This window comes from Drosophila subpulchrella, chromosome 2L, assembly GCF_014743375.2.
Source record: "Drosophila subpulchrella strain 33 F10 #4 breed RU33 chromosome 2L, RU_Dsub_v1.1 Primary Assembly, whole genome shotgun sequence".
In the NCBI taxonomy this organism is placed as follows: domain Eukaryota; kingdom Metazoa; phylum Arthropoda; class Insecta; order Diptera; family Drosophilidae; genus Drosophila; species Drosophila subpulchrella.
Window position 1 is genome coordinate 6,215,348 of NC_050610.1, and position 17,735 is coordinate 6,233,082.

Sequence of the window (17,735 nt, forward strand, 5' to 3'; positions counted from 1 at the left end):
AAACAGGAACCGCCGCAATTGAAGATCCTCCTTGGTCAATGATTTGTTAGGTGCTTTCTATACAATTCGGCCAAGGGCTGACCGACATCACGCCCTTAATTGAGGGTACCCCTCAATGGGGGGGAGAATGTTCGTACCCAAAGGTACTCAACATGACCACACCCAACAAATCAAGCAGTAGCCAAGTTGGGAACAGTACCAGGCGCTCAGTAGTACTCACTGCAGATGAGAATTGCTGGTCAGCATATTATATGTCTCACTAACTCACCAACTCACCGTCACAACGATACGCTGACCCGCCAATGCAGTCAGCACATTTGCGGTGTCAGCCGAGCCAACTACGCAACTGCTACCATAATCATAATTCCGTGACCTACTTTAGACTATAGCTTACTTCACTAATCATTACACTAAACTTCCGTGTTCCAAGTAGTATATAATAATGTCTCAAATGAACAATAAAGCAGTTATCAACACACCTCATAACTCCGCGGTTCTACTTCCTACCTCTAGGAATAGGGCTCGTAATACACTATCTCAACTAGCAGCTAACCACGTTAGCTCAACCTCAGCGCAGTTCAGCATCGCCTGTGGTCCGGCATTGCAGTAACCACCGTTACCATTGCCGCGACGCGATCGTCCTGCAGGTGTCTACTTCGGTTAGGCACAAACAAAATGTTTCCGGCAAATAAAAATTAACGGAATTTCCTTTTCTCATATTTTATGAATATTTTGCTTTTACTTCAACGTCTGCATGCCATTTTGGCGTAAACATGCAAATTAAAACTGAGGAACAAAACAAAAATGCAAAATAAAAAGGGCAGGCCATCGCCCGAAATTTGCTATTATTTTTTGTACTAAGGACACATAACCTTAACATTTGCCATGGAAAAGATGGGGCTGTGGGGGGCTAGAAAAAATTCCTTTTCATGGCTGCAAGCACGTCCTTTCCCCACCTTCCCTTAATTTCATTTCCGCTGCCATTTCAAGACTTTTCACTCGCTGGCTTTTCACTATGGCAGTACCTTGGGCAGCTAATTTCCTCGTGACCTGCGTAGTTTTCGTGTTGGCCAACTTCAACTTTGATGGCGACAATGTTTTAGGCTCTCAAAGCACTTTGTTGGGGCGTGTGTATGTGTTTATATAACAATTTGTACGGCTTTTGGCTCAGCCCAGCACGCACTCAGGGCTAATTAAAACTCAGACGAGGCAACGCCCCAAAAAGTAAAACAGCAGCTAACAGAGCGAACTAAAAAATACAAGGCATATGGGGGCCAACAATGCTAGCTGCCAGGTAAATATACATATATAACTACATAGCATGGCGAAAGTATCGAGACTGTATTCACAGTGTAGTTGAAAGTTGGCCCAAATGTGCTGACGCTGACGTGTTGCTTGGCTCTGCATTTTATTTTATTTTTGGCACAAACAAAATGGCAAGCCACGAGATACAACGATTTCAGACAAATAGGGCACTAGATAGCAAACGAGTTCGCTTAAACGTTTGTGTTTAAAATGCTTTTAACGACACTTTTTATCTCCCTTTTATTTAATTTCCCTTTTTTGGTGGAGTTTAAATATGAATTAAATCTGAAAATTATTCAATGCTGTTTATGTCAATAATAAGAACAACTATGGTCATTTGAACTTTACGAAATCAAACTGAAGGATTTTATAATAATAATAAAAACAAATAATAATAATTGCTTTCGGTACAATAAAAAGCTTTTAAGCCTGCAAGCCCCAAAGCCAATTAGATGTTATTTTTCTTGGCTAATTAACAAAATTTACCCTGCCAGCATTTTAATTGCCAACCTATTTACATATCGACCATTGGTAAGCAAAAAGGTCAACACACGCCTATTGTTGGTATGTACGTTAATTTTGCCTGCAAACTGGGCCACAACTTTGTCGGCCAGGAAATATGAATTTAGATGACAGTCATTAACGCTGTAGCCAGGCAGGTGAAAAGGGAAAAGCCACAGTGAAAATCGATGGCATTGTTATCATAACACTTCTATATCGTAGGAGTAAACCAAAATAACAGATATATTAATCAAGTATAATGACGTTTAAGCTTTGTTCATTACGTTTAGCCCCCGCAATTGTTTTGCAGCAAGTGGTCCATTTATAGAAGCAAAAACACCCACTGGATGACTCAACATGTGCTCGGTTACGCAAATCATGGGGCCCCACTGCCCACAGGAGACATTGCATCAAAAGGCTGCCGTTCAGTGTCAGACAACGCGGCGTATACGTCATATTATGTGGCGGTGGCTCGGGAGCAGTAGCAGCAGCCAAAAGGTAAAAGGCAGAAATGAACCGCAGCGAAGCACTTGGCTTTATTTATTCATCCTGCATGCATATGAAAAATGCCGCTCAGGAATCCCCTAGCCGCAATTTTTCCGTTGGCCATATTCTGGGATCATTTGGGTATCATTTTGGTAATGAGAAAAAAATTTAGGATATTGAACACAAAATGATATGATTTTACTAAAATTGTAATTTGGAATTCCTTATCCCCAAAATCCGTTTGTATTATTTCCGCCACAGAATTTACCAAGACAATAAACCTTTATAAAAGCATATAAATTCATTTATAATACCATAATTTAGATATAACAACAATGTAAATAATCCCCACAGAGCTTAAGGCCTAGAAGCTATAGCTAGAAAAAAATTCGTTGGAGGACGTTTGTAACTCCCTCAAAATCAGAATATTATATAATATATACAATAAATAAACGATATTGTGAATATAGTTTTATTCACTTCATTAAAATGTTATTTAAATGCTTAAAAATATTTGTCGAAAATAAGAAAACATTCCAGAAACGGAGAAATCTCTTCTATAAAATTTAGCAAGTATATTTATGAATTAATTTTTAGTTTTATAAAAAAATCGCAAAACAAACTTTAAGAAATTGTATTTATATTACTTCTTAAGAAATCAAATTATCAAATATTTACAAAAATTAATAATGCACCTAACAAATACTTGCTGAAATAAATAGTTTTTTGAAGTATATAAAATAGGGTATTTTAAATAGCAGTGTAGCCCGATGTGCAACCTGCCCGGACCCACAGATACACTCGACGTACGCCGGATTTCAGGAAGCCAAGGGACCTGCCAATGGCTTCCATCAGACCGCACTCACTTGCACACGGACACACGAAAATGGCAGCTGCGCCACTGGAAGTTGTCTACGCAGCAGTGGCAAGGACTCCCAGGCAAAAGGGATCCTGGGATGGCAGCAGGGAGGATGCCGAGGGGGTGGCCAAAAAAAAGGGGCAGGGAAAGGCAAAGGGTAAGGGTAACAGACTTTCACCGCCGCCACCGAAACAGTTGGCTTTTGTGCGGCGCTGTCGGGCGAATGGCACCGAGATTGAAATTAAAATTTAAATTTATTTTAAGCTGACTTTTGTGGCATGGCCAACGGGCCTTGTTTGTTTCGCGTTTTATGGCCGCTTTGCCACGCCCCTTCTCGGTTTATTTTTGGTCACTGCTACCGTGTTTGTGCTGGATAATTACTAATTTTATTGCTAATTAAACCTACTCGAAGTGAGTGCGGTCCGGTTTATTCAGGAGGCTTATGAAAACACAGAAAGCACATTTTCAAAATGTTAGCTTAGAGCGCTTTGAAAACATTTATCTACGGGGTGTATCTTAAACTACCGAATTAAAGGACTCACTATAATACCAGATGGCAAAATTGGAAGTGCTTTTAAGCGACATTTAATGACCCCTGAATTTTCAACCACTTTAATTCTCCTCTTAATAATGCAAGACATCGCGTTTCTGTGCATTGAAAATGCTGGTATTATTTCCCGATTTAGTCTACCATTTTCCATACTCTAGCGATGAGTGTTGACATCTAGTGCCGCTTATGGGTAATTGCATCATCTAAATAACACACTTAGTGCCATCCACGCGTATGCAAACATATTCGTTATACGAGTGGTTCAATAAGGCGAAAAGTTCGCCATTGCCACGCAAATTTGTCAATAAAATAATTTGCTACAAATGTGGACTTATGGCATAGACACGAGCACATTGAGACAGACCGAATTGGAATGGAATATTTTGCTGGAATCGCAATATTATTGATTATCGCAAGAGCAAATGTCAATAAACATTTATTTTCGCTGGGTATTTTTTTTCGATTTCAATTTCAATATAGTGCACTGTGTTTTTTCCGCTTTTCGCTGGGCTAGGAAAACATTTATATTTCATTGCCCTTTTTCCCTTTTCCTTTTCGTATTACCTATTTTCGGCGAGAAGGCTTCGCTTCATTTCTTATATAAGTGGGGCAAGTGCAAATATTTCCCCCATCTCCCCTTGATTTCGATTCATTTTTCCCTAATATAGTAAGAAGCCAGAGTCGCCCATCCACAAAATTGTACTCATTCCTACATTTTGCAGCAGGCTGTCTAGTTTTGCTGCCTTGACACATTTAGTTGAGCATTCATAACTTTATATTTGGTTCCTTTTGTTCGCATTTCAGATTTCAGTTTTCGGATTTTTAATTAAAGTGTTAGGCGAACTAACTGACACCAGGCTCGTGTGCTTGACTCACTGACTGACGTGCAGGGGTCGCCGCCTTGGCATCAGACACTTGCCCAAAATGTCTGAAAAGCTCATTGGAGAACTGCATGTCAGACAAAGTTCAGGGAGTTCTCTGACACTCGCAATGGTTCGCTTGTCAGTTTATAACGAGGGGTGAACTTGAACTGCTCAAATGGTTGAAGGGGAGATAAGGATCCATGATGGATTCCAGGTTTTTGTGTGGAGCTTAAAACTATTATTTTGAAACTGTTGTAGTTCAGTAATTTGTAAGACTCTTCAACATTTTTAGTAATTTCTGCTGCAAATCCCAGGTCCTGCAGCTAACCTGGCGTGTACGTTATTTGACCATACGCCATAATTTGGCCTTAATTGAGGCCATAAAAGCCGGGCGAACGCAATGTTGCGTAGAATGAGCCCCAGATTAAGACAAAGTACCCGTGCCCACCGATGCACCACAGGCAACAGGACTACATGACTGGCCATTTCCACCTCCCTGCTTCATAAATTACAAAAAAAAAGGAGAATGCATTGGCTAGAAAAAACTTCAATAAAGTGGCCGAGTGGCTTTGAGCTGGAGTTGTTGGCCTGGTAGGTAGCCGTTGGCCATTACGCCGGCCCCTGGAAATGGCTGAAAAAAGAGGTCCGCTTAAAGCGCACATGCAGCCCCTTGCAAATGACATAAACTGCATGTGAAACCCGTCGCGTTTATTGCTTTTTATGGTGCCCCTTAATGACTGCATTCACATAGAGATGGCTCGGCATTGCCAGGGGATTTCAGCGGCGGATGAGTGGAATCCCATTTGACGGTCCTATGCAACAGCTAAAGTGCTAAATGCTGCTATAAAATGTTTAAGCTTTAAGAAGATAGTTTTAGTTTCTTTGGGCAATTTTCCGTACTATAAATCGTTGTGAAAAGAGAATATCATCTTTTATTTGCGTTAAAAAATGCAATGATAGTAATATTAATAATATTAAAAAAGATATGTATGTATTTTATTCCAAATTTTTGATGTCTACTGAACAATTTATTGATATATCCCCCCGCAACCAAATTATGTATCCGCAACTTATGATAATCATAATGATAATGCAAATAATAGTGGCAATCACAATCATGACAATAATAATGATAGTAATAATGACAAATAATGATATTAATGAAAAATAATGATAATAATATAATAATCGAGACATATCTTATACAGTACACACACTCCTAATAACCATAAACAGCCCAGTTGATCCACTCTAGTACATCCAGTACATCTACAAATTTAAGAAATTATACCATCCCAATTAGTTAAATTTATTATAATCATTTTTCAAGCTAGAGATCCCACTATATAACAATTGCAGTTGACTTCTGACTAAGCGAAAGTAACTTCCCTTATTTCTTGCTCGCGTGGACAATTTATCTTTCCCCATTCCGTTTTCAGCTGTCCCGCTAGTGGTTCAAAATTATAATGGCAACTTTTTATTTACTAGCTGAGCTCCTCCCCGAAGCCCATAAAATATCACGGCTGGCCTGTTCAGGTTCCAGGAAGGTTTCGAGGAAGTTTGCCACTAAAACGCGGACCATCCCACTCGAAACTTGCAACTTGCAACTTGCACTGGCATTTTGCTATTTTGTTATTTCGCCATCTCTCATGCACTCGCCGCATTACTCAGCTGACCTCTTTGTGTGCGGGTGTCGAAGTCTCTGAATTTATTTTTGCATCTTTGCATTCTCAACATTTTTCGCAATTTATTGTTTTCCCTGTATTGGGGTCAGTTTGTTTGAAGGAGGCCGAGTCCGCCCCCTTTTTTGTCTGCCTAGAAGAAAGGACAGCAAATACAGCAAACAACAAAAAGGACAGAAAATTGAGGTTAGCTTTGTTTAGACAACCTGATCCCAGGGCCAAATGAGAGGAGGCTATAATGTAAATATATGTATAAGATTTTATTAAAATCACCAAAAGACAATGGTTGGGTCAGCATAAAGTGCCTGGCTTACTGACACACTTGGCGTATGATTGATTTTCATCGGTTCGGTTCTCTTCGTTCCATTAAATAATAAGTTAGGGGACTTGTTGATTCAACGCACCACAAGGGGCGGTTACTTATGGCTCGTGCCCTATGCACACAATCAAATCACACAAAACAAAGGCCCCGCCCCCTTTTGGGACCCGCCTCAATGATAACAGCCCATTATTGCCGTTGTTTATTGAGGTGTGCCAGTGTGCGGATGGAGTCACTTCTGTGATATACAAATATGGCTGGGTAAATACATCGAATGGCAACAGCCAGGACCCGTCATTGTCATTGTTATCTACTCAACTTGTCGCCCATTGCCATCCACATTCCCAGTCCCACTCCCATTTCCATTCCCTGGCCCCATGACAATGACAGGTGGCTGTGACGGGCCAGTCAGCCAGTCAGCCATTCTGCCAGGTGGAAATCGGAAGAGCAACGCGTTATGCAAATGCAGGCGGGAAATGGAAAATGTAACATGCACAAAACACATTGTTGACATCGCGCCTTTCAGGGGAAATCAGTCTGATCAAACGAATGGTTAACCACTAGGTGGGAATGCATAAATTGAAAACATATAAGTCCATTGGAATTCCTTTTTTAGTTGATTTTGCAGAATTATCGGGCTTTATTAGTAAATGTTTTAAATATCAAGGAATCAATTAAATTATTGCCACAAAGGAAATGCAAATAATTCCAAAATACCAAATAAGATATAAAAAAAAGTATGATAACAATAATAAACAACTCTCATATATACATATATCTTAAGCGAGCTTAACCCCTACCGCTGCTATAGCTGTATAATCAACCCTATGTTAGCTTATAGTTTTTTATGCAAATAATAATATTTTCACAAATAGAATTTAGGAAGGTAGGCATAATATTATACGCCTTAAGATTTTTTAGAATTTCTGCAGCCTTCAAAGTAACACTAAAACCACTATAATAGCTAAAATAAATATTTTTTAAAAAAGTTTAATCAAGGTTTCCTTTGATTTATTTTAAAAATTAGGAAACTAAAAATATTTATGTTAAATATTTTCTATAAATAACTTCCTCTATATAAAATCATTCAACCATTACTGCCTTTTTAAAACGAATCTTTGTAATATTGCCACCTGGGATTAAATTAATTAATGTAATATGGAAATCCCGGAACCACATTAACAAATCCTCAAAACATGTTCAATCTGGCTGTCAGATTGCAATGACCAATGTCGACCACCGAACAATATTGGCAACAAGAAATTTGGCCAACTGTGTTTGCACTAACAGCCTGCTAAATTATGCAAGCCAGTGGAGGATGGACACAGGTATCCGGAGCACGAACGCGGAATCTGTGTCTGTGAGTCTTGTACTCGTAGATTGCAGTAGTTGCAAAGCCCATAAACAGCTGAATGCAACTGTTGGGGCTTAGATTTGTATCCCATCCGTGTTGCCACTTTTGTCCGGGTTTCAGTTTGAGTGGTGGTGCTGTACTGCAAATGAAGAGCAGTTTAAGAGCCATCAACGTCATGGACGATGGGATTGTTTGAGATGAGGTAAGACGAGCTGAGCCGCACTGAGCCCGGCTGACAACGAGCGTCTGGGGAGGACATAACCCAATTAGTTTTAGACTTTTGCCACGACACATGCCAATTCGATTGACATGTCCACTTGCTCAGCGTCCCTCTTTCATTTGCATTGGCATTTGCATCTGCATCTGCATCTGCATCTGCGTCACATTTTTTAATTATTTTAAAGCGGAATTTAGATGGGGACAATGAGTTTGGGAATGCTAAATGCATAAAAGATGCAAGTCTAGCGAATGCAAATGAACAAATGACCCTGGCAGGCATTTTTCGAGGACGGCCACTCGAGCAACTGCAGCCTCCAGAAGTGAAAACAAAGCAGCACACGGCGAAAGGACGAAAAGGACGAAAAAGGCGAAAAAGCTGCCTAAGTAGGCGTAGAGTGTTTGCTTCCTGGCGCACAACAACAGCAACAGCTATAACCGCACACAATGTCAACAGCTCGTCGAGCGAGTCTGAGTCTGAGGTCCTTTTTACAAGGAGGCTACAGCTTACGGCCCAGAAAACAGGAGGCCTAAAAGGGGGGATGTGGTGGAAAACAAAGCAACACTTAAAAGTTAAAGCAAATGGAAAAGTGTGCTGGCGAAGCAAGCTGGCAAATCAGAGCGCCCCCATAATTTAGGGGGTTTCTTCAACAGTTTCTGCTGCCTGCTCCAAATTAGCCACTCACTCTTTCGGCTCTTGAGCGTTAAGGGTTAGCCGGAATTTTCCCCCAGATCTTGATAAATCTGTGTGTGCGTTAAAATATCTTTAAGATCGTGCTGCATGGAGATGCTGTGCTTAATTTGCTGTCCTAGCTGATGTTTTCTTAGGCCTCGTCCTTGTCGCATTCCCCACCCCGATCAGCTTAAATGCAAATTCAAGTTAATAAATGACAGGCCTATCGCCACACAAGCTGAGGCCATAAACAACCTTAAACCGGCCCAAAAGCTGGTGGCTCTTTATTGCCCCCTTCCCCACCGCCAATAAGCGTAAATTTGCCAAATACAAATAAACTTTTTTTTGTTTTGGGCTCTCTCTTTAATCTCGCCGACTTAAAGTCTCAGCAGAAACCTGACAAATATAGAATGCCTATATTTTTCACTGCAGCAGTTGGAGCAGCGAAAGAGTCTGTGTGCGCGTAGATGTTAGTCAATTTATTCACGGCTCTCGTGTGGAAATCCACGAGTCACAGAAATTGCATTCCGCTGCCAAGTTGTCTGGAACTGCGTTCCGGTTCATGATTCCTATAAGCCCCCATTTCATCGCCAAATTGGTAACAGCACTCCACTGACCCTCCAAGTTGGCTAAAAGTTTTAAGTGGCGCACGTTGCCTGATTGGCTGCTGCTTCGGCTAATTGAAATCTTGAGAATGGGCGCCAAGAATAACTCAAACCTGGTGTGCAGGTTCTTGTTGCAATTGTAATGCAAATGAAAACAAGCTTTCGGTGGGGAAAATTTGGATTTTAATTAGCGGAAACACTAACTTATTTCGAAATTTATTTAAACAGGTTATGCAAAAAATCACAAGGAATGTTAGTAAGAGAGAACCATAATCAAATTGGGTCTCAGAAATAGCAAAGATTTTTAAACCTCCTATAAAGGTGCCTAGAAATATGCAAAAATTAAAATCGAATTTTAAAAATTGCATACTTTTAGGTACCCTTGCAAGTCATTTTGAATTTTAGTTATTTATTTCAATGGCAATTTTAATTTTAAACTTAAAAATATTTTTTTTAATAAAACTTTATTTAGGCCAATGCTAACATATTACTTAAGTGAAATAGAAATTGTTAACATTATTTTTGGGACCAAAGATTTTACTATTTCCAGACCCAGTAAATAAACTCCAGTCAGCCCCGTTGTAAGTCCACAAAAACAAACGTCAACTGTCAGAAAGTAAACGAGATGGAGAACCACTTGCACAGAGCGGAATGCGACAGGCTAACAAATCTAATAAGTTAGCCAGCAGAGAACGCAGGAGCAAACAAACTGAGCCGCATTTATCTCAACCGCAAAAAAGACTGCCATATTTCATTTTAAATGCAGCACCTGCAGCTAGAAGGGCCCAGGAAAAAAAGGAAAAATAGGCGAAATACGCACAAACTGGCTCGGGCTCGCATGAAAAATGCTGAAAACGAAATGTCAACGAGGGAAAGTTGAGGACACAAAAAATTAAAAAGAAAAAGAAGCCGTGGCTGCGACAGGACGAAAGGACGAGGCCGAAAGGCGGCCGACCACAGGAGCGGCAGATGTAATCAACAACATCAGCATAAACTTGGCCCACACACACACACGTGCACAACTGACATACAGATAGCACACTGTTAGAAAATCCGTGCAAAAGTTTTCCCCGCCCCCACAGCTGCACCGAAGGGGGCGTGGCCGGGGGCCCAAGAAGACATATCTAATAACATTAAGTAGTTTGCGCGTCGTTTGAATTATGGCCACGTTCGCCGATGGCAGCCTGTGCGATGAGTGCTAAGCAGATCCTGCCCCGCCCCCCATTTAGGCCTCATTCTTGCCAACATTTAATTCGTATGCGTTTGCTGGTTGCTGGCCACTTTGCACTACTTTCGCTGCTTCCTTGGCCAGGCTAGAAATGAATTTTGAAAAATTGTTGCCAGGCACGGAAGGTAACTAACCAGGCTAATGTGGGCGAAAGCGGGCCAAAACGCTCCCTGAAGGTCAACTGGGAGAGTGCACAAGGTCCTTGGCTCAGCATGAATACAGCAATTGGTTCGAGGACTAAGTAAAGAGCAATTTGAAACATGATAGAAGGTGCAAAAGTCAGCTAGTTTTAAATGTTTAGCACAACTTTTAGTTGGCAAAATGCGGCGAAAAAACGGATCTCAAATTTGTAGAACCTCTTTACTGCAGAAAAGACAGAAAAACATTTTTTTATTGAAAGATTTTTTTAATATAAAGTGTGTTGATGAATATATTAAAAAGAACCTGGTATTTTATATACCATTATTGGCCTTGCATTTTTTCTCAATATCTCAATTTATTAGGTCTACTCTAATCCAATAACATTTTTTAAGAAAACTGAAATATTTCAGCAAAAACAATTTTAAAATAAAGGGACTTTTTAAATACAAAATATAAAATAATAATATACTTTGTTTAAATCATTAATTAAAATTGATTATATTTAATGTTGCGCTTTGTTTATATTCAAGGTAGTGATTAAATAAGTAACTTAATAGTTATAAATGTTTTATTATAAAGAGAAAGGCATGCTTATGCTTAAACTTTTAACTTAAAAGATACTTTTGTTTGAACAAAGATCCTGTTTTAAGGCAAAGGGAACATTTTTAAAAAAATCTTTGGCCATTTTTCATTGCGTTTTATATGGATTTGAGTGTACGGAAATGACTTAATATAATATGAAATATTTTGAAAATTATATCATATCCTTTGTGGCTGCGTTGCTTGCCAAAAACAAACTACGAAAGGTCAAAGGTGGGACCGCCCCGAGCAGCCCTCAACACTCTGGTGAAAACACGAGAAACGTGTGCCGCAAACAACCAACAACACCTGAACAAAGTTGTCTCGACTGGCAGACAACGACGACGATGACGACGCCAATGCCAACAGCGAAAACGGGAAACTTTCGCTGGGAAAGGGAAAACTTTTCATTTGCATTTTTTCATAATTTTCAAGATGCGAGCCGAGCCGCGCAGATACTTTCGTTGCCCACTGTCTGCATGTGCGAAAGTGGCCGTGTGCCTGGCCTAATTAAAACGATTGTGGCGTTAATGTAATTGCTCGGAAATGAGTAACGCTCCTGTGGCAACAAATTAGCAGCACATTACAGGTAAACAAGAGGCGAAAGTTCCTGAGGACTTGTAATTTATGGCCACACAAGAATCAAAACACACGACTTCAATTAATATTTCAGAGCGGATAAAACCACTCGATTGCACCATTGGATATGAATCAACCGACCATCTCGTCTATATATGCAGATATATCTGAACGTATATATAATCACTTTTCACGTTTGGTTTGCGGCGGCTGTCATTATCATTTTTCATGTTGTCCCGCTGAATTGTGTTTGGTTACTTATTGTTAGCAGCTGTATAGACATTCTTCCCTTTTTTCGCCCGTTTGTTTGCCTGACTTCTTTTCGCAGGTCTCAGGTTTCCGTTTATTATTACTTATCCGCAATTCAATTTATCATTATTTATGCGTGATGAATTACTTTGATTATATAAGGCACTTTTAGATTGCTCTTTTGTTGCCTTCAGTTTGCCAGTTGAATATATCATTTAGTTGATTCCATTTTAGGAAAATTATAAAGTTTACTTTATACATAAAGTTTAAGAATAATTATTAAGTAAATTTTAAATGATTAGTTAACTTTGAAATCTTAGGACTTATTTCTTTTTTATTAACCCAATATATAACAAATTTCAACTTGTAAAAAGTTATTATGAGGTAAATTTAAAATGATTAGTTAACTTTGGAATCTAAGAATACATATCTTTTTTATTACCCTATCGCCGATTTAAAAATATTTTTTAGGTAAAATATTAATTGTAAATAACTAATGAATCAATTGCCTTTTCCTAATTATATTTTTGTCTTTTATTGTTAGAGAAAAAATGTTCGATATATTTATCATTTCCTTTCATTATGTATTTATTACTCCATTTTGTTTTAATAAACTATTCGATTCCTTTTCTCGTAAGTAACATACTAACAGTTTATTGTGATTTGGTTAATCAATTGATTGCATTAAGTGTTAGATGTTTTTAAAGGAAACTGTGATTTGTAATATAATTGATGCATTTGTTGAGAGGAATTATTAACTAAATTTATATTCGTTCCAGATTATTATTATATGTTATTTGTTAATTTTGCTTTCACAAAAATTAACCTTTTTATTTCATTTATTATATTTTATCTTGTTTGAAATGCCATTTCATTTATAATTGAATTTGAATTTATAAGTGGGTCCCCATTTTTGTATAATTCATTTAAATATTTAATATTTAATTTCTCTGCCCTTTTGTTTAGCTTTGTAATGCACACATGCCAATCAGAGTAATTGACGGTGGAATTTAAAATGTTCTGCTTGCAATCGTTTTCCTTTTTATTATTGATTGATTCGATATTGAGTGTTGTTGTTTGCGTTAGTTTTGCATATTTGCAGTTGTCACTCAAGCGACGCCGCCGAGCTCCTCGGTGGATGTGGATGTGGCTGGGGACTTGGACTCGCAGCTCCTTGGATGGACTTCCTTACCTGCGGGTGGACAAACGCCCAGCGACGTCGGAGTGACAATTGCAGGGCCGTCGATTGGAATCGGATTTGGTCTAGGATTGTTGTGGTCACCTTGATACGGTTGTGATTGTAATTCCATATTACATTTGCACTGCAATTTTTGCATTATTTATTCTGCACGAAAACTCCCTTCGCCGCAGCCAGTTGGGAACCGAATCAATTATTAACCGCATTCTTCGCACACAAACATTTTCTCGGGTGGGCGTTAGTCCTAAGTTTTTCCCAAGTTTTCCCTTTGCCGTTTCCGTTTCCTTTGCGTATCGCGTTTGCTTTCTTGCTTTATAATTTTGTATTATTTTTTTTTTTATGTTTTATTGCTACCGACGAGTAGAAAAATGGTAGAAATTCATGTTTTATAGGCGCGGACGCGTGGCGAACTGCAGCTCCGGAGCTCGGCTGTAGTGTGCTGGGCTGTCGAGCTGTCGAGCGGCGAGGACGACGGAGAGCCAGCAGACAGGAGGCAGCCAGCAGGACACGCGCGAACGGGCACAACAAAAACACGACTGAGGCCGCCCAACGGCCACCAACGAATAACGAGGCGAAATTGAAAGCGAGCACCGAATCCGCAGCCGATGGATGGCTCGTTCTCGAATCGGACTCGTTTCCAGGACTCAGTGTCCTCAGTACAGGATTCAGGTTGAACGAAATTGAAAGCACCGTGCCTGGCCTGGTCGCCACCGCCCGAAGTGGGTCGCTCGCTCGTCCTCGTCCCCGTCCTCGTCCTGGCAATGGCAGGCGGGATCGGAGGAGCCGAGAGGAGCAGGAGTGGCAAAAGCTGGAGCGGCTGAAGGCATGTAAACAAAGCCAGGACGAAGCTCTGCCAGGTGAGGATGCGGAGCCGAGACACGATTTTCCCACTTGCCGACGGGCCCCAGCAGAACCGAGCAGCGAGTCCTTCGAGCCGAAGGAACGAAAGGACTCGCCGCTCCCAGCTGAGCGCTGCGCTCTGGCCAAAAAGCTCGCTCTCCCGCTGTACCGCTCAGCTGTGCGTGGGCGTTGCAAACAGCTGATGGCTTACAACGCTCTCTCAGCGACCCCCATTTTGGCCTAATTCGCTGAAATGGCTTAGACACTCGGAAATAATTGGGGCACTTGTATTTTCAAGTATCGCATGCAGTTCAAATCAATCTTAAGAGGGTTTTAGTTCGAATTTCTGTCAGCGGATTTTTTTGATTTCACAAGAAACTTCAAACTGTTTAAATTTAAATTGTTTTAAAAGTTTCTTGGTGTTTTAAAAAATTAGATATTTGTAAAACATTATCTAGTAAAGCAATTTCCTTACTAGAACTTACTAAAGAAAATTTAATTTGAATAATTTTTATGATATTTTGTAATATTTATTTTATAAGGTTTTCAAAATGTATTTAAGTTTTAACGACTGCAAATATTACTAAAATGCTTACCCAGATTGAAAACATTCCTTATAATTTTGCAATGCTCTTGTAGAAAGGGGCTGTTTATGTGTTGTGTAATCACAGATTTGCCATTACTTGATCCCCTGGGTAATCAATTTACCAAACAAATTGTTTTTTTCTTAGGAAGAATCATTTAGCTGATGATATGTAAGTAATGTAATATCTTATTACGTGTGTGATTAAAAAGTATTTGGACAGCCCCTAATATCAAATATTTGCATAAGAACTGAACAGAAGGACTACAAAATTTCAAACTCTTACAAATATTCTTTAAAATAGTAGGTCTCTCTAATTTAGTAAATTAATTTAAGTGGAATTGAAACGGTTATTATGTCAAAAATGAAAACGTATATTTTATAACCATAATTTATGTTTTTGTCTTAAGGAATCATTTAGCTAATGATATGATATAAGTAATATATTTACTTATTGCGGATGTGATTACGTAATATTTTGACAGTCCCTAACATCGAAAATGTTCATAAGACCTGTTAAAAATATTCTTCTAATTTTATAAATTAATTAAAGTGAAAATGGAGTTGAAACCGTTAATATGCCAAAAATTATAACGTTTATTTTATAACTTTATTTTTTAAACTTAATGCATATTTTTCTTAGTGTAAAAGCTCGGCAGCCCACAGCCACACTCACACACCCGAATGCAATCCGCAGTGTGTTATCCTAGCTGACATTGTAAACATGACCAAAATGCATGTTCCCCAAGGTGCCACTGTATTTGTGTGGGCGAGTGTGCGGGTGTAAAGCCACATTTGACGTGCCAGTGCCACATTCATTTGCATATTTGAGAGCGCTTTCTGGCTTACGCGTGAGGAGAGAGAGACGGCGCGTTGGCGGGCGAAAGAGAGGGCGCGATATGGTGCGAAAGGGACAGCATGCCATGCCAAACCGCACACGCTCAAGTCTCATGTGTAAGGCATAGATAAGTTCAACTTAATTAAACTTTCAGTGGGGGACAAAACGTTGACTGCTTGGTTTTTTGGGCTCCTTGTTGCATAAATTATGACAATTGGCCATGCGGCTTACAAGATGCACACGAGACCTTGCCTGTTTGCCTATTTCACCTTATCATCATCATCGTAATTGCCACCAGTAGCTCTATTATTTATACCACCCACATTGTTCAGAAATAAACACGTGTAGGTGCCTGTGTTTCTAAAGTTCTGTGTCTGTCTATGCATCAAATATTGGTCAAGCCTTAAACAATCATTATAATCCCCAGATTATGGCATAATTAGCTGACATACCCCATCTTAATCAAGATTTTACGTTGATTGTAATTTAGTTTGGAAATTAAGGGGACGCGTCAACACCAAACTTCATTTCAAAGACAAATAGCTTGCATTAAAAATAAAAAGGATTAAACAGGACTTTGCTTTCTAATCTGTCAATAACTAACAATAACTAATCTGTATATAACTAATTTTTTGACCCAAAATACCCCTATGTAACTTATTAGATTTAATAGATTTTGACCACTTCAGTATTTAATAGAAATAGCGGTATTACAAATCGTCGTCATCCTCATCGCTACTCTCCTTCATCGAAGCGATTTCGTCCAGCAAAACTCGGATCTCCTCATCGTGGCTAGGGGTCATCCTGGTAAGACTTTTCGGCAATGGGTTAATAACTCTGAGCTTGGCCAAGTCCTCCTCCTCGCGTTTCTTCATCGCGCCCATCACTTGTTGTTGGGTGTGGGCCTCTTGCTCCTGGTGTGCCAAACAGATGATCGATTGAATTTCGCATTCAACACGCTGCTCGGAGGTAAGTTTATAGGAAAATCCCTGGTGAGTACCATCTACTTCCTCATACGCAGCCACATCATTGATCGAGTAGGTAGAAAACATTTTTGTTGAAAATTCAAGCAATCAAAAACGAAACGACAGTAGCCAAACAATGAATAACCATTTATTGTTTTGACAAATATATCAAAGGTTGCCCAGTTAACTGTCAAACTTTGTATTACATTTAAATGCAGATTGCTCTTCGCTTTTCCTTGACATATCTAGGAATCGCTGCTTCTTTACTATCTCGTGCTCCATTTCAGCCTGTCTGATTATCTCATTCTCCCGTCCTCCAGAGGACTTTTCTGATCCATGGTGCTCCATCTGGAGTCTACTGCCATTGCGGATTTCCACAAAGGCAGCTGGCTCGAGATCCTTACATGAATAAGAAGCCAGCTTAGATGACTAGTATTGGAGCAAAAATCTCGACAACTCGGCTGATTGCCCACCACTAACTGAACTGCGAGCTAACTTCTATTACTTTATGGGGTAAAGATTGTTGATTATACTTTTCAGTCAATGTAAACAAATGACAAAGGCCCAACCGCTGTAAACATTAAACTAAAATAAACAAATGGAGCATTTTTTCAAAGTATCAACAAGTTGGCTAGTGCTAGCTGTTTACAAGCGAATAGCTTCGGAGGGCTACCGAAAACTCAATGTTCTATTGTTGGGGTAGGAAACTATGAAAAGGCAGCCCAAAGCTTGTGAAAGTCCGATGATTAGGGCTTTCATAAAGCTGTTGTCCTAGGTTGCTGTTCGAGGCTTTTAAAACCTTCAGGATAAAAGCTTTTCTAGGTTCTTGTCTCTGTCTCCATTGTGGTGAGTTTTATTTTGGCTAAGTATTGTTGGGATAGGCTCTGTTTCTGAAGCTTTTTTTAATAAATTAAAAGGATCAGGAATAATTGAACAAATTTTTTAAGAACCTTACGTTTTTTTTTGGTAAAATAGTGGTAAGTTAGCAATCCAAATAGTTGGTTTCACGTTGCAGGATTTAATTTCTTCAATTATATGTTCATCCCAGTCCGTTAAAATTTAATCTAACCTAATATAAAAATTAAAAGATTACCAAATTTACCAACCCCTAGATTTTTTTAC

The 17,735-nt window shown here is 39.4% G+C and overlaps 2 protein-coding genes across 4 annotated transcripts in view; both read right to left on the bottom strand.

Annotated features, from left to right (window-relative positions):
- The window catches only part of LOC119546679, a 49,663-nt gene extending 35,738 nt beyond the window's left edge, over nt 1-13,925 (bottom strand). For 2 of the 3 annotated variants that reach the window (XM_037853144.1, XM_037853145.1), the window contains exon 1: nt 13,472-13,925. The gene's annotated coding sequence lies outside the window, so the exon portion shown is untranslated. The remainder of the gene's footprint in view (nt 1-13,471) is intronic. The other variant, XM_037853146.1, reaches the window with a different exon arrangement.
- Nucleotides 13,926-16,328: 2,403 nt separating this feature from the next.
- On the bottom strand, nt 16,329-16,754 carry LOC119546683. Its single transcript, XM_037853152.1, has one exon. The coding sequence runs from the start codon at nt 16,698-16,700 to the stop codon at nt 16,359-16,361; it is 342 nt and encodes a 113-aa protein (XP_037709080.1). The 5' UTR covers nt 16,701-16,754; the 3' UTR covers nt 16,329-16,358.
- Between the last annotated feature and the right edge of the window lie 981 nt (nt 16,755-17,735).

Excerpts from the sequence above, each read along its gene's own strand:
- LOC119546683 (XM_037853152.1), bottom strand. The coding sequence starts at position 16,700 with ATGTTTTCTACCTACTCGATCAATGATGTGGCTGCGTATGAGGAAGTA.